The sequence below is a fragment of the Plasmodium malariae genome, assembly GCF_900090045.1.
Source record: "Plasmodium malariae genome assembly, chromosome: 5".
Taxonomy (NCBI): domain Eukaryota; phylum Apicomplexa; class Aconoidasida; order Haemosporida; family Plasmodiidae; genus Plasmodium; species Plasmodium malariae.
Window position 1 is genome coordinate 327,638 of NC_041779.1, and position 27,275 is coordinate 354,912.

Below are 27,275 nucleotides of genomic sequence, written 5' to 3' on the forward strand. Positions count from 1 at the left end.
ACACATGTATATATTAATAACCTACATAGAAGTAATGATAGATTGGTGGCCTTATAATGTTATATTATTGAATTCATCTTACTTTGTCAAATATGAAAAATATGTATTTATATAAAAAAAATATAATATCTCATAAAAACATTTAATCCTATATCTTATGCAAAGTATGTAATGATTAAAGTTATATAAATTCAGAGGCTTCTATTTTATAAATACTTTCTAAATTCTTATGTGATTATTTTGGCTAGTCATTTCTTGCACTATCTATTTTTTGATAAACTATTTTTAAAATGTTATATTTGTTAATAATATACATGACAATTTATATATATTATGTATATTAAACAACACAAAGAATAATCCTTAAATATTTTTCATTTTTTTTGGAAACATTGAACTTGTTCTGAGTAAATCTATATATCATAGATGATTATTACTTTGAATACATATATATATATATATATTAAATAAGTATATTTAAATGCATTGAAAAAAAAGCTATAATACACAAAATGAAAAAAAATATATATAAATGTTAATAAATTTTAATAATACTTATTATTTTTCTTATTGCATGTGAAAATGTTTAAGTATATCTACGAGACTTCATAAAAATAACTTATCACTATAATATTTTTACTAGATGTATAAATAAAAATAAAACAAATTTTTGTATCATTTATAATAACTATTTTTTCCTGTGAGAATATGTAGCTTAATAATGAGATAATTTATCCCTTCTGTTAACACGCGTTATTTTAGAGTACTTATGAAAAGAAATGAGAACATTAAAAATCTAGTGCCAAAGTATATCACGATCCCAAAAACTCCAACTTTAAAAAAAAAGAACTCAAATGAAAATGTAAAAAGAGGTGAAATAAGTAACCTAAGTAAATTTCACAACTGCATCTTATCATATTATTCATTAATAAAGTTCGGTCTTTTCTATATTTATCTATATAGTCTATTATATCCAATATACTTTTTTCAAAATATATTTCCTTTTTTTTTTTGAATTTTTCTAAAATAAAACTTATTTTTTCATTAAAACATGTATTCCTGTTCACAGTATTTAATACATCTTTTAATTGTTTGCATTTTTATTTAAACATTACTTCTATATATTTTAACTTAATAGTCCTTGTAACTTCTTAAAATTTCTATATTCCCATTTGTTATAATTTTATCCTTTCAAACTTTTTTTTTTTTTTTTTTTTACTTCTCTTAATTTTTTGATTCATCTAATATTTCATACTTATTCTTTTCTGATATATTCCTTTTTCATTAATTCATCTTTTACATCATTTTACTTTACCCTAATTACAAATAATATACTATGTTTGAAATATAATGAAATGTCTTTTGTTAATCCATTATCCAGAGTTTTACAAATAGGGATCCAAAAGAATGGGTTACATATTCTTTATTATTTAAGAGTGTATTTAATCTCATAATAATAAAATGTTGTTTTCAAATATAAAACGTATAACAAAAAAAAAAAAAAAATAATAAAACGGAAAAAATGGAATATTCTAATTATTCCATATTTTGTTACATTGATATGTCCATATCAAAAGGATAAATACAAAAATTATTATAATTAAGAGGTACTTAATTTTATTCTTCATAACCATTTCTATATAGTAATCATAAGTACAGTAAGCAGGAAAGTGTTCAATATATGATTCATACTTCTGCTTAATAAATAGATACTATTTAGTTTGTTATCATTTTTTACTTGATATTTTCAATGTTTATCATACGGTTTTGTCAAACTGTGAATATATATATTCATACAAATAGCTTATTACATAATTTGATACAGAATAAGAAAAATATAATAATCATTAATATTGACTAGTGAATTTAATTATATAATACCTATTTAACATATTTCTAAGATAATATATAAAAATTAATTATTTAATGCAGCTATCAATTCAAAATTTGTATTAATAATATATTTTTGGTAATATATTAATTTCAGTAATAAAAAAAATCATTTCTTATTAATGTATTTAAAATAAAAGACTTCAAAAATTGTTTATTACATTTTAAAAAAATACATTTTTGAATTTTTATGTACAATTGTTTTCTCATTTAACATATTTTCAGCAACAAATTAAATATAATAATATAGCATAAGCTAAAATTTTTAGATATATTTTTACATTTAAACTTTTTAAGCTCTAACTTTGTAAAATCATGTTTAAAATAAAAAACTAATAAAAATTTTAAATATAATTTTTTATAGGCTTAAGAAAAAAAAATGTACTACGAAAAAAATAAATTATTACGATACCTTTATAAATCTAACAACACATTTATTTCATTCCTTTTATTTTTTTGCTAATTAGAACACTCTCATACAAAATATCGTTCAACTAAAAATTCTTTTATGCATATTTAAATAATATTTCTCTTTAATGTATTAATTTGGTCTTCTAAGGATATTCAGCCTAAAAATCAATAAATAAAATATAATTTTATAACAAAAAACAAATAACCTTAATAAAAAAAAAAAATATATTATATATAGACAAATATGAGGAATATGCTAAAAACAAAAACGTACTTTTTAAAAGCCCACTGTTTAATTTATTTTCGTTATTATATCACATTCTAAGGTATATTATTGGAACTTTAAGGCAAAGTATCAATTTTTTTAAATGTTATATTTTTTATAATTTATACCCCTTAGAACTATATTTTACTGGAATTATTCACATCTTATATTAATATTTACCCCAAAAACGAATCAATAAAAAGCATACTGATAAATTATTATATAAAACAAAAATTTCATATAATGTTTATTACATATATGTAAAACTGTAGATACGTTTAAATAATCATATTTTCTCAACCTTTTGTTAATTACTCTATCAAATTATCCATAATAAATCTAACGCAATATATAAAATAGATGTATGTATACTATCTTTTTTTTTTTATCGTTAATATATTTCTTCTTTCTCAATAAATATCAAAAATAACTTCAAAAAAATATCGCGGTATGGTAATTAGTAGATTACTTTTTTGAATATTCATTATAATAATTTCTAATAATTGATATTAAAATAATTCTTATTCTCAAAATATTTTATATATAAATACTCTAAAGCACATTTTTTTACTACACTTTTATTCCATACGATAATCGTTATTAATGCAATATGTTACCATTGTATTCTCTATATAATTTACATAAATCTTTCTTTTGAAATTAATCATTTAACTCCATGATAAATTAATATCTTATACAATTTTATTCCTTTAATATTTATTAAATCATGTTTTATTTGTTTTATTAGAATAATATGAGTTAATCATATTTTTGAATAAAACGCTTCTTAAAATATTTCTTTCTTAATTATGTTTTTTGTTGTACTTCAAAATGAGTTACAGTTATATTTACTTAAAAATATATATATAAAGGTTTTTTATATGGACATATTAGTAAATAATTAAATCACATTATAAATTAGACATATGTTTATTATTATCCAAAATATGTGATGTACCTACCACCTGAATTATTGCAAATGTTTTAACAACTCTAAAGAAATTCATTATAAAAAAAAATACAAAAATTCTCGTCTTTTTTTTTACCAAAACTTTTATTTTTTCCATTTTAATATAGACATGGAAATATTCCATTGATGTAAAATATAATTATAACACAAATATTTTTTTTACCCTTTGTTATTTTATGAATTTATATGGAGAATAAAATTTTGTTAATATATTATATAAATACATTATTTCTAAATGCTGAATGCGTACATTTATTTTTAGTTACCCTTCAACGTTAAATCATGTCATTAGGTATGCAACAGAAATAACACGTTTAATGCAATATTTGATAGAATATTAAATAGTGCTGTAAAAGTAACTCAAGAACAAAAATATAAAATGTTAAAAAACAGAATAAGCGATTTATTAGACGAAAACGATTATACGTTTGGAGAAAGAGTACGAGCACTACAGAATGATGAGAATTTTCAAAAACGATTTAATAAATTAAAAGGTGGCATTTCTTAACATGCACTTAATGATTTGAGAGAATTCAAGAAATTTCAAAAACAACATAGTGAATACGCTTTTGTGCACAATTTTAAAAATCATGTGCCCTCCATAAAACAATACGATTATTTTGAAAACCAGAAGAATTCATCCAAACTTTTAAAAAATATTGTCAAAGAGTTTAAATAAGTATAATTTAAAAAAAGGTCAATTACTAAATATTATTCTTTTAAATGTTAAGATATATTTAAAAGTTCTTTCCATTTAACAAATAAATTTAACATATTTTATGTATTTTTTGCAATTTTGGCTTTGCAGAAAATAGTTATGGCTCTTGTTTTATTTATATCTGTTATTTTATGGATTTGTTATAATAGTAATTCTGATTTTCTTTTAACCTCATGTAAACAATTGTAAATTTTAATAATACACCTACTTTAAATATACACATATAAAATTACTTAATTAAATCTAAAGATAATAATAAATTAGAAAAAGATATTCACATTAAAAAATTAATCTTACAAATTTTTAATGTACTTACAGTAATTAGAAGGACTATAAAATTTTATATATTTAATTATAAAAAAATATATGACCCCAATACGCTTATATAATATTGGAATTATTTATTTTTTTATATTTCATTTGAAAAAATTGTGTTACTGTAATTCAATTCATCCCTTAGTATGTGTAAATCATTTACATTTTAATCAATTTAAATTATATAATTTTCATAGTTTATAGAAAAAGAAATTTTTACGTAAAAATATTTTTTTTTTTAGTATATAAGTTTAAAAAAAAATAAAATTTTGCAAATCACACAAATATTACTAAGTATAATTAATTAAAATATATGAAATCATGTATATTTCTTTGCAAATATACGTAGTACCTTTTCCTTTTAATATTTAAGAAAATGCTTCGGCTGATAATTAGTATTAAATAACTAAATAAAGCATAATTATTCATTAACTAGGTTTATTTATACCAAGAAATATTGTATCTTTCATTTTTTTTTACTACTTTTTATATTAAGATTTTGTTTTTATTGTATAACGAACTTGTTAATTTTATTGATTTTCATTTCTTATATATTTATCCTTGGATTACAATATTTTCAAATTATATTATCATATTATATATCTTGAATAATTTCATATTATAAATTCGTTAAAGACAATTTATTTATAATTATATTTCCTTAATATAATTCGTAGTTATACTATTTCTTCACATTTTTAAATAAATACAAAATTTTTGACTTCCATTCCATTAACTTTTTTGTTTGCAAAAACGTATCAAGTATAAATTAAGTAAAGCACTCACATATTTTTCTATTTATCGGTATAATAGATGCTAAAAGCACTATTACAAAAAAGTTATGAAGTTTTTCATCAATAAATGCATCAAAGATGGGTATATTAAATAACTTATCCGTGTAGTAGAAACTTCAAATTCGAAGTTTTAATTATTTTCTGAGTACAATATTCTTAACATTTTATTTCTCATTCAAAATGAAATCTATATTAACGCTTCGTTAATAAATGTAATTTGTATATCTCTTTAAACATTTCATTGAATTTAGTGAATATATGTTCTTTTTATCTTTTTTCATTTTCTACAAAATTACTATTGTATTTTAAATGGTTCATATGATTACATATATAATTTGAAATTTGATAATTCTCCAAATTTACTATGTAAAATTTATTATATCATTTATAATAATGTTTGTTGATTCAACAATAGCATTTCTATTAGCACATAACTCTGAACCAGAATATTCCTTTATTTTATGTACTGTTGTTGAATGTATATTTATAAATTCCATAATTCGTATAAAACAATAATATATCTATTTTCTCTCATTCATATGAACATGCTACCGCATAATCAAAGTGAAAATATATTTTAAAAAACAAAAAAAATTGAAATTGACTGCAATATTTTTAAATTATACAAAATTATAATAAAATTATCAAATTCTGAAATATTTACGTTGTGCTGTATTGTATAGACCACCATATTTCTATTCATTTCTTTTACAATCAGATTAGAGTAAACGATTTATACTTCGATTTACAATCAACTTTTTTTTCAATGTTCATGAGTTGTAATAATATTTAAATAAATGTTTTCTCATTTTAATTACCTTCCCTTATACAGTATTACTTACTTTTTGTTATATTTATACTATTAACATGTATAGTAATATCGTTATAGCCTAATGTATTGTACCTAATAAATAATTATTTTAACCTTAATACTTAATCAGTGTTCACTATTGGAATTACATCATATATACAGCTACATGAAAAAAATTTTCTGTATCCTAAATGTTATATAGAAAAATATGGTAACATAAAATAGACCTTTAACTATTTAAAAAAAGAATTATATTTTAAATTTTTAATTTTTACCTTTACATAGTTTTTTTTTTCATAGTTTCTGTAATATAATATAATATAAATACACTTACTTATATACATTTTTATTGAGAAAATATATATTTATAATTTTCATTTATGAACACATGTTAACAAAATTCGTTTATTTATTTTTCTTTTTTTATTTATTGAGTAAATATATTTAAAATATGTATAATCTTATAATATAGATTAAAAAGAGAAAGCATTATATAATTATATTAAAAATAATAATTTTGTAAGTATTTAAAAAAAATTTATATTTAAAGGTGTGTATATTACCCAAGTAATGTCCATATGCTATTCTCATTTTTGTGTCAACTTCTTATTTTTATTGGAGAATCTTAGTACAATTGCAAAATGTTGTGTTATAATACATCACTAAAAGTATTAATAAAATATTTTTTCTTTTATTAAAAATTCATTCGAATCATTTTATGTTTTTTTATTATATAAGTTTTAGTAATGAGACAACTAGAATAATTCGTACATCCGAATAATAACATAATTATTAATGTCTAATATTAGTCACTGTTGGTACACTATTACCAATTTATTACTTTTTTAAATTGCATCCCTTTAATAATAATTGTTTTCAATAATTTCTATTTTTTCTGATAGTTAAAACTTACGAATGTTCAACTTGAAATAATACCTTAACATTTTTAGATTTTTTCTAACCCTTGGTTTCTCTGGATAAACCACCATGGTAGATAATAAAAAAAAATAAAATCCTCTTTTTTAATTAAATATACATATAAAATGGAATAATTTATTGCAAAAATTAGGTGTATACTTGTTAACAGTTCAATGATTATGATATTGCATTAAACTAAAAAAAGTTGCTATTTCAAAGCAAAAATAAATATTCAAATATTAGAAAATTAATATATTTGTATAATACTTATTTGTAAACTTTATATTTGGAATTTTATCATGGATACTCATAAATGTACCAAATGAGTATTAGAAAATACGATTTTTATCCGTAATTTTAAATAATTTAATGACATTTTTTCATTATATAATAAATTATTCAAATGTATTGTACATTTTTTAATGTTTACTACGAATTAAAGTTATGTATCAGTATGGCATTTTTATTAAAACATATTATATCATTATTCTTCATACACATGATATATTTTTTTTTTTTTTTTTATACATTTTTAATTCTTCATATGAATGTTCATAAAATTTTACACATACATTTATTATATAATATATTAAGTCTGTTAATAATGTACTTAATATGCATATAACTCTGAAAGATAAATATAACGTGTAACAAACATGTAACAAAACATTATATAACATGTAAATATCAACGAATCTAATTATAAAAACATAGTAGAAATATTATTTCAAACATTTGTTCACATTCTATTCATATATAATATATATATCTTTCTAAATATTTGATAACATAAAGAAACATAAAAGAAGCATATACTTCATCTTTCATATTTCAACAAATTATTATTTTAAATGAAAATAAATACCTATGTTACTATATATTGCAGTAAAATTAAACGTTAACAAAATACAATACCTTGGTAAGCATTAATCCATCAACTTCTACAAATTATATCACTCAAAAACATATATCACAACAAAAAATTCAACAAAAAAAAAAAAGGACAATAAAAATAATTAAATATATATATATATATATATACTTTTAATAAATATTAAGCAAATGCAACTTAAAAAATATAGAATACAAACACTGCTTTCATAAAAGGGCTCCATACAAAATTGTAATAAATTAATTTTTAATTATAAATTATTACGTGTTATACCATATATATTATACGTATTAATCATATATATATTTGGAATATATATATATATGTCTTTTCACATAAATATATATAATAATTATGTTGCCACTCCTCCAATTAAATTAAAGGATTTTAAGAAATAATTTTTAAGAATGTGATATATTTTTGAATGTTATTACTAAGATCAAATAATTTTATGATATATTAAAATTTCCATATGATATACTAAATTTACCGACTCACATAAGATTGAACATAATATAAAATGTCACTGTATATGATATTATTCCAAAAGATAAACAATAACCCGAAACTTTTGTTATTACAAATAAGAACAAATTTATATCATATAAAATAAGATGAGAAAAATATCAACTTATAAGCAAAAATTCTTTCAATTTCCTCATTATGTTTTTTTATGTGTAAAATGCTTACGTTTACTTTCATATATCAATGCATAATTTAATTATAATTAAATAGGCTTATAATTTTTCTTTAGAAATTTTATAAATTGTTATACGTACATTCTAGATATTCCATAAAAGGATTTTACATTTTTTAAATATTCGAGCATTGATCTACTCTATTTTACTTTCAGATGATTTTTAAAACTATGTTCTAACAATATTCTTATCCATATAGAGTGATCTTAAAACGTTCATAACAAGAAATCACAATACCATATATGTAAGCCTTTATGTATTCAGTTAGTTTTGTATTTAAGTTATGAAGTTCTTCAATATATCCTTCATAATATACATATAAAGATAATACACCTTTTTCTAAACGCTTATAATATACTTAATGTGTTCATTCTACTTCGTTCTGTATTTTATCGAATCTCAATATTAGTGCACTACATACATTGATTTTGTTGTTCATTTATTTTCCAATGGAAGAATTCTATTTAAATTAAAATAAACATTCGTTATTTAAAAAAATTATATTTATTTCTATATCAATAAATTTTCATCTTTATCGTTAATAAATTACATAATAAGAAAAATATATAAAAAAGTCATATATGCAGTTATTTTCTCACAATAATAGAATATTTCCATGTTCATAATAAAAAGTTAAACAAATTATTTTAATAAAAAAAAAGAAATTATTAACTTTTTCCCTCTTATGCCATTTATTTTAAGTTCCAAAACTTCCTGTAATAATAAACCATTCATCTACATAATGCCGCCTCCTAACATGATATTCATTGATTATGTTATACTGTTATTTTTCACAGAAAATATTTTTACATAACAAAATAACTTTGAATATGCATCGCTGTAATGAACACAGATGCCATATTACTGTAAATGCAAAATAATATTAAAAATTTACATACATACTGTTATTATTATGCTTAATATCTGGAAAAGAGAATATGTGGATATATATTTTTTTACAAGTTCTAATTACCTAGTTTGATTGAACTTATTTGGTCAAGGTGGCATTATCTACCAATTATACCTTGGTTTGCTCCATAAATATGTAACTAATATATTTGTTATATTGCTCTGTAAAGACATACACATCATTAATATATATTAAAAAAAATAAAATATAATCCAATTTCAAGAACACAGAACTATAATAAAAATATCTCATTTCAATTTTACTTTTATAAATGGCTTCTGAGAGCGACTTTTAAGTTTTAAAACAAGACAATTGAATATAAAATAAAATAACAAAAAAATATATTTTAATTTATTACATTTTTTTTTTTTTATCTTATAAAAAAGTATTTTTACTTTTCCATTACTCTGTTACGATTTTTATAGAATATTTCATTATTTTCTTTCCTTATTCTATATTTTAAAAAAGGAATTATAAAAGAATATTTGTTTACCATAATAACTTGCAACATTATAATCAGTTGTTGTTTTCTTCTAAGTGAAATGTGAAAACATGTTTCAATTTAACATAACAGTGATTCTTATAAATATTTAACTAAATTAATAAATTTCATTTTAAAGGTGTTCTTCCCTTTAGGGAAACTCTTAACTCTCATCAGTTTATACTTGCGTTAACTGTTTTTATTACTATTTGAAAACAATTTATGTTATCATATCCTTCAATTTAATATTTTATTGAATAACTCAAATTATTTATACAATTTTTGCATATCTGTTTAATATTACTGTTCAAATAAGTTTTTAAATTCTTCATTAAACAAAATCCTTAATTAGTATGTATAAATTTTGATTTTACCTCAATAAATGAATTTTATTTTTCTTCTTACTTTTGCGCTTATTATTAAGTGATTATTTAAGGTTGTCTATTTTTACATGTCTCTTAACTTTGTATTTAAATATACATGTATTGGATTTTTCCTAATAGTTTTTAGTATTACTGGCATTTTTTTTGTTCTTTATTACACTATTTATTATTATTATTTTATTTCAATTTAAATATTAATCTAAACATGGAGTGATGGTAACTATTTCATAACATATTAATTTTACGTTGGAAAACTTAAGTATAACTATAAAATGATCCTTCCATATATATATATAATAAATCATACCTCAAATTAACATTTTAACTTTTACTTATAAATTTCTTAATGCACCGAATTTATATGCATTCTGTTACTTCTTCAAGATGAGACGATATTTATTCATATTACATTGTTCGAATTATTACAACACTTCAAAAATATGTTCATATTTAAATTATAATGATACTTCATTTTTATATTCCTTATTTTCATATTTTACTTCATGTTTATCTCAGTTCTTGTGTGTTACCGTTATAATCTTTATTTAATAATAATGAATAAAAGTGGAGTTATTTGTAAACATTCATAATTAAGGTATAATTAAGAAATAATTGTACAATTTATTTTGACATTGTTCACTGAAATGATGATGCAATTGCATCAAAAGACATAATTTACTTATGTACTCAACCATATCAAGGAACTATTCAATGCATATATAACTGATTAAGCTACTTAAGTTTTTATTAATAAAATAATATAAATCTTACTTTAACACAAAAAGTTAACAGTGAACAAATCAAAATTATAAATTATACCAAAAAATTCCTATAACAACGAACCAATTACGATTTATATGCATATTTACTGTTTTACACCCTTAAAAAGAAAATTAAATATATTATTAACACTAACATTGTAAAAATATATATATATATATATTTTTTTTTTTTTTTTTTTCCTTAACAGATACACATAATCCACCAAATTATTTCATAAAGTAATTTTCCGTTTCACTATTTTTTAATAAAAAAGTTGTACCTTACTCTCCTTTGAGTTATATATATATTTATTTCATTGATTAAATCAATCCGCTAACGTCAAAGTGTATTAAAAAAATAAAAGAAAATTCTCTTTTTTTTTTTCTCATTTAACTATTTGTGATAAAAGAATATTATTATTCATGCACACTTTATATAAATAAATACATATTTTATATTTCTTTTACCCCTTATATAAAAAATACTGTTCAGTCTAAAACACGTATTTTTCAGAGTTTCCACTACTGCTCATTCTTATATTAAGATATAAAAAAAAAAAACAATTCTGTAAGAATAAAAATTTAATTATAACTATTAAAAATACCACCTTTTTGCATATATAGTTTCTAAAACCGAACATTCTCATTATTGCTAATTTGTCAAGCGTTAAAATAAAACATTCTACAAACTAATTACCATTTAAATATTCCAAACTTCGTGAAATTTAAGCATTACTCTTCACATTATCCTAATTAAATGGAATAATTGTTCTATTTCATATATTTTTTATTACCATTTTAATATTTCATTATATTAAATATTTACTTTGTTGTGCTGTTCAAAAAAATTCTTTTTTGCGTAATTCTTATTTAATTTAATACTAAATTAAATCAGAATTAAATTTAACACAATAATGCATTTATTTATTTATTTTATGAGTTTTACCACTTTTAAAAATATATATAAAAAAATATACATAATGCATTTACAAAAAATAATTTACTGCTTTACATAATAATTAAAATTTTTTAATAATAATTCTTAGGATATTTTAATAATTAAATTATTGCTTTAGCCTGTTTTAAACACATGACCTTTTTTATTTACTGTTACTACTATATTAATTATAAAATACATTAAAAAGAAAGATGAAAGTATCATTCATAATTCTTTTTTGCACTTCAATCATTCCTTATAATCTCATATTCCCCTAAATGTTCGCTTATATATAACTAAAATTTCATAACATATGAGAATAATAAAGGTATTTCCAGTGTTCATAGAATAAATAAACCTTTAAACATTTCTTTTACTATATATTAAAAAAAAATATTAAGGATTATTTTAGCATTCCTAGTAAAAAATTACCCAAGAATAAAGCAGTATATATATAATTAAAAATTAAAGTATAAACATTAATAAAAATAAAATAATAAAAACAATATATAAAAACAAAATAAGAAAAACAAAATTATAAAAACAAAATGTAAAAAAAAAAAATAAAAACAAAACAAAACGAAGTAATAAAAACAACAGTAATGATAAAAGCTAAGTAATTCAAGAAAATTAATAAAAATAAAATATATATTATCTACTTCAAATTATAATAGCTTATTTTGTTTCATGATATTTAATTACGGTTGTTAAAGTTTACTTTTATTTTTTTTTTTTCATTTATACATTTAACAAAAATTTATGTAATTTTTATTTAATATTTCTTTTTTTCCTTAGAAAGAATGTATTATTATATAATAACTAAAGTTAAAATAATAGGGTTTTAATAATAATTAAAATTGTACCTAAAAATAATCAAATAAAAAAAAAAAAAAATTTATAGCTATATAAACACCTTTTTTTTAATATGTGTGTTTTTTAATTATCATATAATTTAAATTCAGGTAACTATATAAAAAGTTGAATGCCATATATATTATAATAGAATTTTTCTAAATGAATTATATTTATATTATTTTTTTTGTTTCTAAAAATTCTACAAAGGTTTTATTTATTTTTTTTTTTAATATTTAGTTATAATAAGATTTAAAAAAAAGTTAGAATGTATTAAAATTTATATATGTATTTATAGTGAGAAATTATTAAAGATAAAGTAAGAAAATAAAGTTCATGTAACGAAATGTAGAATCTGTAAAATGATAAATAATTTATGTGTCCCGTAGAGTGACTTTATATAGAAAAGAAATTTATAATATTTCTCATACATAAACTACATATTCAATTTTTTTTACCATCCTTATTTTTTAATATTTTTTACGTGGTTTTAACGAAGTTAACCAACGAACTTCCATTATTTATATATGTTATTCTTTTTCTTAATTGCCTTATATAATTTTTTATTGATACATGTCATTTAATAAAACGTATATACTAACTACTTTTTTACTTGTTCTTTAGTAAAAAAAAAAAAAAAAAAAAATTATAATATCGCTATTCTCACCAACAGATGTGTGGATAATTATATATTATATTAAATTTTATAGAGAAAAATTGTTTTATTTAAAAAACTAATTTTTTTTTATTAAAAAATACAAAAAATATCATGGAATTAAAGATGAATACTCGAGATATTTCCAAAAAAGAATACGCATCCACAACTTTGACAAAGACACATAGGAAGAGCTTAATGTCATATATTAGATTAACTTCCATAAGTGCACGTTTATCCATTATCATATTTATTTTCTCTTGTGCTTTTTTCTTGAATCATGTTTCAGCAGTAAGATAAAAATTTCATATATATATATATTTATATATTTATTTACTTAGGGTATATATATCCGTCTAGTTCTTTTTGAACTAAATATATTAATGTAAAAAAATAAAATACATTTAAAAATTATTTTTAAATGTTAATAAGGCATTACCTGGAAAACCAAACCCATGTAATCCTTCTCAAGTTACCACAGCGGATCTTAGGGAATTAAACATAGAAGAAGCAGAAGAATTCAAAAGAATGGCATGGAATAATTGGTTGATGCGTCTGGAATCTGAATGGAAACATTTTAATGAAACATTAGAAAAGGATAAAGTACAGTGGCTTGAAGAAAGAGAACAAGTTTGGAACGATTGGTTAAATAATATGCAAAATAATTGGAATAATTATAACGAAGAGATGCACAAAGAATACAAAACTGAGGTTTTGGAAAAATCTGAACACTGGAGTGAAAGTCAATGGATCAAATGGATGCAAACAGAAGGTAGGCAAATTATGGAATTACAGTGGGAAAAATGGGTTCATGATAATGATTACTCACTAAATCAACTAATCTTAAATAAATGGGTTCAGTGGAAAAATAACAAAATAAAATCATGGCTAGCAAATGAATGGAAAGCCGAAGAAGATTATTATTGGGCAAATTGGGAATATTCAACAACAGCAAAATGGTTACATTTTGCTGAGCGAAAACTCTGGCTTAAATGGAAAGAAAGGATCAGCAGGGAAGCTGAACAATGGATGAATTGGGTACAAATGAAGGAAAGTGTATATATATCTGAAGAGTGGAACAAATGGCCAAAATGGAAAAATTATAAAAAAATACTTTTCAATAAATGGGCATCTAATCAAATTTATAAATGGACAATGAAAAAACAATGGAAGACATGGCTAAAGGACTGTAAGAATAATACCTCACAAAACGAAGAAAAAATTACAATATGAATTAAGTGATGTAATAATTTAAATAATAATATATAATAACTTTTTCCTTTACTTAATTACTATTGACTTTTTTCATTCAGTAGAGGAAGAAAGACAAAATATGCTTAAACGAAGTTACATGTAAAAGAAAATATATAAAATAAAAAATCTGTAATAATTTATGTGTAAGTTTATATATACATACATACGTGTAAATATTATATATAAAAAGTATACGCAATATTTGATTGTATATTTCTTTAAAATAAAAAAATACAGTTATTCATAATACAGCCAAAATTATTCACGTTGGATAATTTTAAAAGCTAACGTACAAATTCACAATTGGATTAACAAAATAATTCTATATAAATAGGAGACAACACGATCATCTCTTCATAAAAAAGGAACAATTACTTTTAATGTTATTCATATCTCACGGGTATTTGTATTCATGTTTAGTTTGTTCTTTGCAGTTGTAGCATTTTTTAATTTGACATTTCTTTAATATTTAAGTAGTATTTTTTTTAATATAATTCTTATAGTATTTTTTATTTGATCATATATATAATAAATTTATAATAAAGTCATAATTTATACTAAATTCCTTCGTTAGAGACCTTTTTATCTAATATATTATATTATAGTATATATATATATATAGAGAGAGAGAGAGAGATTATCCTACTACATAGACAACTGATTTATAATAGTTTTTTTTCTTTTTCCTTTTAGACTTGAATTAATGCTATGGATTATGCCCCATTTATCATTTTTGTTAATTAAAAGCCAAAAAATACCATGGTTGTAACATTATGATAAAAAATATATGTATTCATTTATATATACACATAATTATATATATATATATATATATATATTTATTAATTTATGTAATAATAAGCAAAATTTAAATTGCACATATCCACATTTATTATTTTACTACAATTAATAACACGTAAAAGGAGAATCATATTTATAATGAACAATATTTTTTTTTTAATGTATTAAATTAATACATTATTATAAATATAATTTTTTTTTTTTTTTTGCATTTAATGAAGTAATAAGATATTTTATAACATTAATTTTTTAGATAATATATTCAAACATTAAACCTTGAAAAATTATATTATAAATTCGTGTTATATTAACAGTTACAAGTAATGAAAAAGCTAAACCTTTATTCTCCTTTCATTTTAACTAAATAAAATAATAGTACTATTTCATGAGTTTATTATTATTGGAAAATATATATTATAAAAATTTAAGATTTTTATATACTTTAAAAAAATCTTTTTCACAATGTAAGTCAATTTTTTCTCCCTCATAAATTATTTTTTAATATTTTCTTGTTATAAAAGTACTATTAATACATATATATTATGTTGTATAGTTTAATATCTATTCATTAAACACACAATTTTACATTTATCTTAAAAATACATTTTCACAACAAACTAATAATTTATATATTTTCAAAATAGATAATATAAAAATTTCCTTAATATTAAATTCATAAAAAAGATATATAATAAAAATTATTTTCGCTTTTTAAAATATTAACATTAAATTACTATGCTGAAATAAATTAAATATAACAATGTAACAACAAATAAGAATTGAATTCTAAAAATATTAATACACAAAGATGAATATATTATTCATATATACAACAAAATACGGATATTATTCTTTTTCTATATCTTTATTTTGTTTCTGTTCTTTAAAATAACAGAATAATATTCTCATTATTATGAAAAAACTAGAAATTAATAAATAATAAATAATAAAAATAAAAAAAAAATTAAATAAAAACAATAATTATCAATGAAAGGATATTAAATTTATATATAAAAAAAAATATAGATACATTACTATAGGATATATAATACGAATTTTTATCGCATCACCTCAATTATTAATAGTTAATGCTGTACAAAAATTAATAAAAAATTTTCATTAAAACATAAAAAAAATTTCTTTAATTTTATAACATCTTTAAATCATCTTCTCATATAATTTTTTCTGGCAAATATTATAACACATATTTACACACATGTTCAATATATAATATATTTCATTCTTTTTTAATTCAATTTTCTAATTTATCCCATTTCATTATTTAGAAGAATAAGAGAAAATTCAATTATGTCACATAAATTCTCCCAAAATAAAAATAAATATTTGTTTATAAAAAAATGCTTTTTCTATATTAATGTCTATAGAAGTGTTACTTTTTTCGTTCCATATATCGTTTTTTGAATTAATTAAAATTAAAAAACGAATAAAATTTTTAAAATAACAGTCGAAAGAAATAATAAATTTTAATATACATATATTTTATATATATATATATATATATATATATATATATATTATATGTATAATGTGTTTATACATATTAAGGATTTTATTTTCGTCCCTTATTTTTTTTAATTATAGAGCATAATGAACAAAAAAAAAAAAGACACAATTATAGTTTCACAAATTTTATTAAGTACTCGAGAAAATAAATAATTCATATTATATATAAATTAAATTATTATAGAATTTAATTATTCCCTAATAAAAATATTCCAAAATAAGATTTTCTTCGTAGTTAAATAATGTTGGATAAATAGTTTGTTTATTTTTTCTTAATGTTTAATTTTATAAAAAGTACATCAATTCTTCTTTTAAACATAAAAGAATCTAATGTAATTATTTTTTTTGTTGTATTTTTTTACTTTTTCTTATGCATTATTTACTCATATTTTTCTGTAAAACACTATAATTTTTCTAATGGAAAGGTAGATATATGGAATTACTAAACATGTCCCATTATGCAAATTAAGTCTATAAATACGACTGAATTTTTTTGTAAAGCATTCTAATAATAATAAAGAACTTTTTTATTTCATCCATAACATATATAAAAACGTGGAAAATTCTAGTATTAAGGAATATACTCCAAAATTTTTAAAAGATAAGCAATTTTTCCCAGAAAAATTTTCATTTCCTTCAATAAGATTAAATGATAAAAATTTATTAATGAAGAATATTTATGAATCACTCTATGTACAATGCATATGTTTTTTCCTTTTTATTTTGTCATTTTTATATGTCCTATATTATTTTTATTTATTAACAGAAAAATAATGTACAAATATACATAAATCTCTTTTTTAGCTATTTATAAATTTTAATTATATTTCACTTATAAAATTAAAATTTTATCTAGTGTTCAAATTTTATTTAGTATATACGTAATGCGAAGAATAAATTAAAAAATGATCTAACAAATGCATCATAATTTAAAAAGGATAAAGATGATAATAATGGAATAGGATATTTATTAAAAAATGGCAGGGAAAGGAGGACATATAATGAAGAAAAAAGTGGAAAAGCCAGTTAGGTAAATGAGAATATGCATTTTCCTGAAAAGGGGTAAACTAATGCTGAAAAAAACAAAAATACGAAAGAAGGTGCTGTAAAAGAAGGGATACATAGCGATAAGACAAAAGTAGATGAAAAGAATGCTCACGTGGCATCAAAAAATGACATAAATAAAGATGATAACGAAAGTGACAAAAAAATTATTTAATGATATAAAAGAAGATGTACAACATGAAAAAAGCCCAGATAATAGTAGTACAAAATATACAACAAAAAATGTAGAATCAGCAAAAAAAGATGCACATAAAATAAATAATTATGAAAAGGATGTACGTCAAGCATCAACAAGGAATATAACGAAAAACGATGAAATGTATAAGCAAAATGTGACACAAGAAAAAAAAAAAAAAAAAAAGGAATAAAGAAATTTATGAAGAAATCGGCGTCATTAAATGCTATAGACTACCGTGATAATGATTCATTAGGAGAAGATTATCAAGAAGAAAAATATGAAGAATATAAAAATAACGAGTGCAATAAATGGAAAAAAAAAATTAAAGAAGACTGTAAAATTTTTAATGCATCTATAGAAAAATGGAAAGTAAAGTGGCTTGTGGAAAGAGAAAAGGAATGGAATGTATGGATAGAATTTATGTAAAATAAATGGATGAACTATAACAAAGAAACGGACAATAATTATAGAGCTAATGTGTTTACGATATTATTCGAATGGGATGACAATGAATGGGAAAAATAAATCAAAAAACAAGGTAAAAAAATTATGGAAAGAGATTGGAAAATATGCATTAATGAAAATGAATCCAATTTAAATGACTGTATTATGGAGGAATGGATACAGTGGAAAAACTCTAAAAGCACTGAGCGGTTAATGATTGATTGGAGATGCCAAGATGATGAAACTTAGTCAAATTATAAACATAAAACATCTTCAAAAATATTATATAGATAAAAAAAACAAAAAAATGGAACAAATGGAAGGTAAGAATCAATGGAGAAAGGGAAGAATGGAATAAATGTGTCCATTCAAAAGAAAGTTTATATCTAAACAGTGCTTGGAGTAAATGGTTAAAATGAAAAAAGGATAAACGCATTCTATTTATTAAATGGATGGAAACTTTTGTTAACAATTTGATAAGTCACAAGCAGTGGAAAACATAGATAAAAGAGAGAAATATATAAATCAAACAACCAATATCTTCGAAAAAAATAATTGCTAAAATGAAGTGAATACTTTTTTATTATTTCCTTCTTTATTAAAATTTTCATAGATGAGTTCACTAGGGAATGAGGAAGATCAAGAAATGAACAAATAAGCATGTTAAAAGAAAATGTATCAATCATAGAAAAAGGTAAATTCATTTCTTTTTATAAAATTATTTAAAAATATCACATCTAACATATATATCATGGATATATATTAAAAAGAAAAAAAAAAAAAATCATTTAAATTAAATTATAGAAACAATAAAAAAAACAAAAGAAAATTTAAATAAATACAACAAATGATGATCCATATTTCATAAAAAAATTAAAGTATTTTGTATTAATATTATATATATACATGTAAGTTTTATTTACACACAATTCTTTTTATGTATTTTTTAATGCTTTTGATTTCTTTGTGTTTTTAAATAATTTTCATTTGTTTGTACACAATTATAAACAATTTGTATCCATGTCTATGTTTTTTTAGTTAATGGATGCTATACATATATATCATACATTCTATATGGGTATATAATTATATATACGTGCGTAATTTATAAATGTTATATTAAGCATCCATAATAAGCTCTATAATAGTAAAAAAATTTCCAGTTAACTTTATATCTCTTCTATTAAATAGTTATTCAAATAAAATTTTTATGAGATAAAAACCGAAAATATCAAAACTTCATACGTTTTAAATTTTATAATCATCCTTTTATAATTTTAATTATAGCATAATTAATATATATATATAAAATGAATTTTATTTTATTAATTTTGATTTTATATGAATAGTTTGTATTAGTTACCATAAAAATATCATAAAACCAAGGTTATATGAATATATTTTTTTCCTTTAGTTATATATATATTTATATGTATATTGCCAGATTATCGCCTTTTTCTAATCATAATATGCTTATCGAGATCCCTTTATTAATATATGCTAAAAAATATATTTATTGAATATCTCTTTTATTTCGACAAATAATCAATAAACTGGCAGCGCGTTCTACATATTCCTTATTATGAAGATAGAAGGATTCCTTACTTTTTATAAAAATTTTATTATTTTAATGTAAATTTCTCAAGTTGTGTTTTAATTTTTTTTTTTTTATTGCTCTATCAGTTTACACACGTTTTAAATACAATTTTACTGTTCTGTGCTATTTCACTTTTACTTGTGAAAAACTATTTCTACCCTTTTACAATCACTAATTATATGGATTTTGTTTCATATTTACCAATCATATATATATATATATTTATATATATACATTTTAGTTTCATTATTCCTGTTTAGCAAAAAATAGAAATTTGTAATTTCATTTTACTACCAGAAATAATACATGTACGGGCATAAAATGAAAAGTTATTTCAAGAACATTTTATAAGAAACTAAAACAAAAATTCTCAAAATAGCTTTATTTTATATGAAAATTAAATTATAATTATTAAATAATTAATGTTACCTAATAAATAAATTTTACATTAGTAATATAACTGAAGCTGCCACCTTTTACTAATTTTATTATAGTGTTTTTTTTTATCTATTAATTTTAATTATTCATTAAATTTAAAATATATCTATAAATAATTATAATAATATATATATAAAACAAAATGTAGAATGGAATAATTTCAATTTAGAATATTCATTTTATAAAAAATTATAACTTCAATTTTTACTATTAATAAAGTGCTACCATATAAAAAATATGGTATGGTAAAAATACTAAGCACTTAGTTGTTGTAATAATTAATATTGAAACCGAATAAAAAAAAAAAAAAGTATAAAAGAACAGTTATAATCTAAGTTATATGTATAAACATTATTACTATTTAACCATTATATAATTTTTCATTTTTTTTTTTTTTTATATTAAGGATGAGTTTATTTAAAAATCTAAAATGTTATTATGTGTTTTTTTTTATTTTTCAAATAAATTTTTCAATAATGAAATATTTTATATATTTTATAATTTCTCAGTATGTATTATTAGAATTAAGCTAGAAAAAAACGGTTCAAAAGTAAAATTTTGTACTCTACATACATAATTATTAGTTTTTTAATTTTTTCTATTTAATATATTATTATTTATATTGTACTTAATATAGTTAATAACAGACCACTTATGTAATAGATTATAACAAAATTTTAACTAAGTATATATGTATATATAATTTTTTAGTACTAATTTTTTTTTTTTTATTACATGTTAATTTGATAAATAGGAATAAATGTTTTTTCTTTTAGATATATTAGAAAAGGATGGTTATTACCAATTATCTTACAAATGAAATAATTTAACTTTTTTTTTTTGAGAATTAATATGGATTTAAAAAGGGTGAATGTTAACAACGGAATTTTTACGCGAACTAGAAAATCCTTTATTACTAAAAATAAGAACCATAATAATTGCTATCCAAATTATTTATGTAGAGCTGAAAAAAAATATAAAAAAAAAAGTACTAAGAATGTTGTATCTTTTGGATTTATGAATGTATTCTTTTTATATCTATTATATCTTTTATTAGAAGTAAGATAAAATACAAATTTAACATGAATATCAATTTCCCTTTTATTTCAAATTTTTATCTTTTTTTTCTATATTAAAATTAAACTGTGCATGACCCATACATCCTATATTTACTTTTTAAATACTTTTTATAGAATGAATACACATTTGAAGACACAATAAAATCAGAATTCCAATTAAGTAATAGAATCTCAAGGAAATTAGGTTTTTCTAAAACATTTTCTGAAAATGGTAAAAATAATAAATATTTACGGGAAAAAAACACATATGATAATTTAGATGATATAAAATATAATACACATAATAGTAAAGTGAACCATTCCAATAATGTGTCCCAAGGTATGTTTCAACCTTCTGAAGTTTTGGACATAATTAAAAAGCAAGTTAAAGATAAAAATGAGAAAAAAGCCATTCTTAAAAATGGAAGCATAAATAGCAACAAAAATAGTGATATAAATAAGAACCTAAGTAGTGTTATATATACAAATACAAATACAGTTACACATGAACAAGAACACAGAGATCAAAATATACATCAAAATAACTATCAAAATAAGAACCCAACTAGTGTTATAAATACAAACATAAATGCACTTACACATGGATATAAAAATGGACCTCAAAATATAAATCAAAATGTAAATCAAAATAGCAATCAAATCAAAATAAGAACCAAAATAATGTTATAAATACAAATATAAATACAGTTACACAATCATATAAACAAGGACCTCAAAATATAAATCAAAATGTAAATCAAAATAGCAATCAAAATAAGAACCAAAATAATGTTATAAATACAAATATAAATACAGTTACACAAGCATATAAACAAGGACCTCAAAATATAAATCAAAATGTAAATCAAAATAGCAATCAAAATAAGAACCCAAATAATGTTATAAATACAAATATAAATACAGTTACACAAGCATATAAACAAGGACCTCAAAATATAAATCAAAATGTAAATCAAAATAGCAATCAAAATAAGAACCCAAATAATGTTATAAATACAAATATAAATACAGTTACACAAGCATATAAACAAGGACCTCAAAATATAAATCAAAATGTAAATCAAAATAGCAATATAAACAAATAATAAATACAATACAGTTACACAAGCATATAAACAAGGACCTCAAATATAAATCAAAATGTAAATCAAAATAGCAATCAAAATAAGAACCCAAATAATGTTATAAATACAAATATAAATACAGTTACACAAGCATATAAACAAGGACCTCAAAATATAAATCAAAATGTAAATCAAAATATCAATCAAAATAAGAACCAAAATAATGTTATAAATACAAATATAAATACAGTTACACAAGCATATAAACAAGGACCTCAAAATATAAATCAAAATGTAAATCAAAATAGCAATCAAAATATCAATCAAAATAAGAACCAAAATAATGTTATAAATACAAATATAAATACAGTTACACAAGCTTATAAACATAGACCTCAAAATATAAATCAAAATGTAAATCAAAATAGCAATCAAAATAAGAACCAAAATAATGTTATAAATACAAATATAAATACAGTTACACAAGCATATAAACAAGGACCTCAAAATATAAATCAAAATGTAAATCAAAATAGCAATCAAAATAAGAACCAAAATAATGTTATAAATACAAATATAAATACAGATACACAAGCACATAAACATAGACCTCAAAATATAAATCAAAATGTAAGTCAAAATAGCAATCAAAATAAGAACCAAAATAATGTTATAAATACAAATATAAATACAGTTACACAAGCATATAAACAAGGACCTCAAAATATAAATCAAAATGTAAATCAAAATAACGATCAAAATAAAAACTCAAATAATGTTATAAATACAAATATAAATAAAGATTCATATGGAGATCAACACTTAGACCAAAACATGAACCCAAATAGTGATATTACTACTGATACAAATAAAGATATACATGCAGATGAACATTTAGATCAGAATTCCGATAAAGATATGGACTCAAACAGTAATATAGATATAAACGAAAATACAGTTACACAAGGAGATGAACATTTAGATCAAACTAACGATAAAGATATGGACTCAAACAGTAATACAGATATAAACGAAAATACAGTTACACAAGGAGATGGACATTTAGATCAGAATTCCGATAAAGATAGGGATTCCAATAAAGATATAAATACATGTGAAAATACAGTTACACAAGGAGATGAACATTTAGATCAAACTAACGATAAAGATATGGACTCAAACAGTAATACAGATATAAACGAAAATACAGTTACACAAGGAGATGGACATTTAGATCAGAATTCCGATAAAGATAGGGATTCCAATAAAGATATAAATACATGTGAAAATACAGTTACACTAGGAGACGAACATTTAGATCAAACTAACGATAAAGATATGGACTCAAACAGTAATACAGATATAAACGAAAATACAGTTACACAAGGAGATGGACATTTAGATCAGAATTCCGATAAAGATAGGGATTCCAATAAAGATATAAATACATGTGAAAATACAGTTACACTAGGAGACGAACATTTAGATCAAACTAACGATAAAGATATGGACTCAAACAGTAATATAGATATAAACGAAAATACAGTTACACAAGGAGATGGACATTTAGATCAAACTAACGATAAAGATATGAACTCAAACAGTAATATAGATATAAACGAAAATACAGTTACACAAGGAGATGGACATTTAGATCAGAATTCCGATAAAGATAGGGATTCCAATAAAGATATAAATACATGTGAAAATACAGTTACACTAGGAGACGAACATTTAGATCAAACTAACGATAAAGATATGGATCAAAACAGTGATATAAATACAGATAAAAATAAAGATACACATGAACATGATCATGGAGATGAAAATGGAAATGAGCATGGAGATGAAAATGGAAATGAGCATGGAAATGAAAATGGAAATGAGCATGGAAATGAAAATGGAAATGAGCATGGAAATGAAAATGGAAATGAGCATGGAGATGAGCATGCAAATGAGCATGGAGATGAGCATGCAAATGAGCATGGAGATGAAAATGGAAATGAGCATGGAAATGAAAATGGAAATGAGCATGGAGATGAGCATGCAAATGAGCATGAAAATGAAAATGGAAATGAGCATGAAAATGAAAATGGAAATGAGCATGGAGATGAGCATGCAAATGAGCATGGAGATGAAAATGGAAATGAGCATGGAGATGAGAATGCAAATGATGATGGCGATGATCACAAATATACTCATAGCACAGTACCTTCCAACACAAATATTCCTCCGTCTAGTGAAAAAGATGCAGTTATTACTGCTGATTTACAATATGACACTAATGCTACCGAAGGTCAAATAGGAGAAATGATTAATAATTTAGGTGATATAATAAGCTTTAATGATATGTTTGTTATATTTAATCTAGTGAATAATAACGAAAAAAGAAAATATATCAATATGCAATTACTCATTGTCAAATATTGCGAAAAAGCAGCAAATACTTATGGGATACCACGTTATTATGTAGTTAAGCAGTGGAGCAAATCCTATCGCAGTATGACACAGGAATTATTGAACAACGAACTAACGTCTTATAATAAATTATGCTATTTCCTTCAAATGGGAAACAGTTCTCATGTAGCATTTGTTGAATTTTTAAATGAACTAATAACATTATGGGGAAACTTTACAGAAGACATGAAAAAATACTGGATAAATTATATAACCTTGAAGTTCAAAAAATTCAGTAAATCTAAAAAGTTCAAGAATCTGGGAATGTCAAAGAATAAGCTATAATTTCATAATATGAATAAATCTATATATAAACATATATGTATATATATCCTATTTTATTTTTCTTGAGGATAAGTTATTGTTATCTTTTCCATAAGATAATAATATTACGTCGAATATAACATTCATAAATTATATAACATATTTGTTATCAAATAAACAACATTTGTAACAACATAATTAAAAATTTGTTAGAAATAAATGTTTTAATCAATAATAGCTAGTTTTTATATATGTTCATTAAGTATCATTTACATAAATATAATTAAAAAAAAATATTCAAAGTCATATTGTTTATTTTTACTTGAATACAATAAAAAATGAAAATTGTAAAAATGTGTTTAATTTTGATATCATTATTTGTTTTTTGTTTCTTTTTTTTATTTTATATGTTTAACAAGAATATTAAAAATATTATATGTTTTAGTAAGTACATGTTTAGTCATATATATTTGTCAATTTTCCATTTTAAAATTTTCTAATGTATATTGTTTTTTTTTTTTTAGTTTCCATTAATACAATTAAATTGTATACTTATTAACCATAATAACTAATTTTATTAATTAATACATAAAAATTTTAACAAAAATATAATTATTTCTTAAGTTGTATGAAACGTAGACAATATATACAGGCAGTTGTAATTAGTTATTTCATATAGAAAAAACTATAAAACAAAATATGTACCATTTACTCTTGCAACTACAGAAATTACTATTCTATATATATATGTATATCTATAACATATTCTGATAATTCATATAAATTATAATGATCCTTCTGTACTATATGATAATGCTAAATTACTTAACATGTATGTTCATTCGAGGATTATAACATAAATGATAAATATATAATGTATATATAAAATATTTGCAAAAAGTAATATTCACATGCCTTTTTTTTTTTTTCTTAAATATCTATTCCTATTATTACAGAAACATTATACTTAAAAATCTCCCAAAAACGAGAATGCATAACTGACGGTGCTAAAATATATGTTATGTAAAATTGTACCACTATGCATTTTATTCAATTAAGTTTGAAAGTATTAATACATAACAATTAATGTTTTAAAATTCTATGCATAAATTTAAATTTGAAAATATATGAACATTAAATAAAAGGAAATTATACATAAATCATTTAAATTAATTTAAATTTTTATTTTTTATTATAATGATATAACAAAGATGATCTATGTACAGCATAAGGTTTGGTACACTATATTATGATCTACACAAATTTAAAGTATATACACCCATATGTATATACATATATATATATAGATATATAAGATAAGATAAATAATGTAAGTAATAATCACTTCAATATGTATATTCTAAATTTAAAAATATGTTAGTTGTTATAGTTGTAAGGTTATCACTATTCTATATATGCTGTATACGAATGAATTATTTAATATTTAAT

General features: G+C 20.8%; 2 protein-coding genes and 2 pseudogenes across 2 annotated transcripts, besides 2 other annotated features; all 4 read left to right on the forward strand.

Annotated features, from left to right (window-relative positions):
* The first annotated feature begins 3,641 nt into the window (after positions 1 to 3,641).
* On the forward strand, positions 3,642 to 4,443 carry PmUG01_05015200 (annotated as a pseudogene).
* Positions 3,642 to 4,443: a sequence feature (Plasmodium exported protein, unknown function, pseudogene).
* Positions 4,444 to 13,787: 9,344 nt separating this feature from the next.
* Positions 13,788 to 14,894, forward strand: PmUG01_05015300 (tryptophan-rich antigen; the record flags this gene model as incomplete). The annotated part of the gene is made up of 2 exons (XM_029003348.1): positions 13,788 to 13,952; positions 14,094 to 14,894. 2 exons carry the CDS (start codon positions 13,788 to 13,790, stop codon positions 14,892 to 14,894), a joined length of 966 nt encoding a protein of 321 aa, XP_028860303.1.
* Positions 14,895 to 18,681: 3,787 nt separating this feature from the next.
* Positions 18,682 to 19,448, forward strand: PmUG01_05015400 (annotated as a pseudogene).
* Positions 18,682 to 19,448: a sequence feature (tryptophan-rich protein, pseudogene).
* A 2,366-nt stretch (positions 19,449 to 21,814) lies between these two features.
* On the forward strand, positions 21,815 to 25,847 carry PmUG01_05015500 (Plasmodium exported protein (PHIST), unknown function; the record flags this gene model as incomplete). Its single annotated transcript, XM_029003349.1, has 4 exons — positions 21,815 to 22,021; positions 22,156 to 22,588; positions 22,729 to 23,096; positions 23,211 to 25,847. 4 exons carry the CDS (start codon positions 21,815 to 21,817, stop codon positions 25,845 to 25,847), a joined length of 3,645 nt encoding a protein of 1,214 aa, XP_028860304.1.
* Positions 25,848 to 27,275: the final 1,428 nt, after the last annotated feature.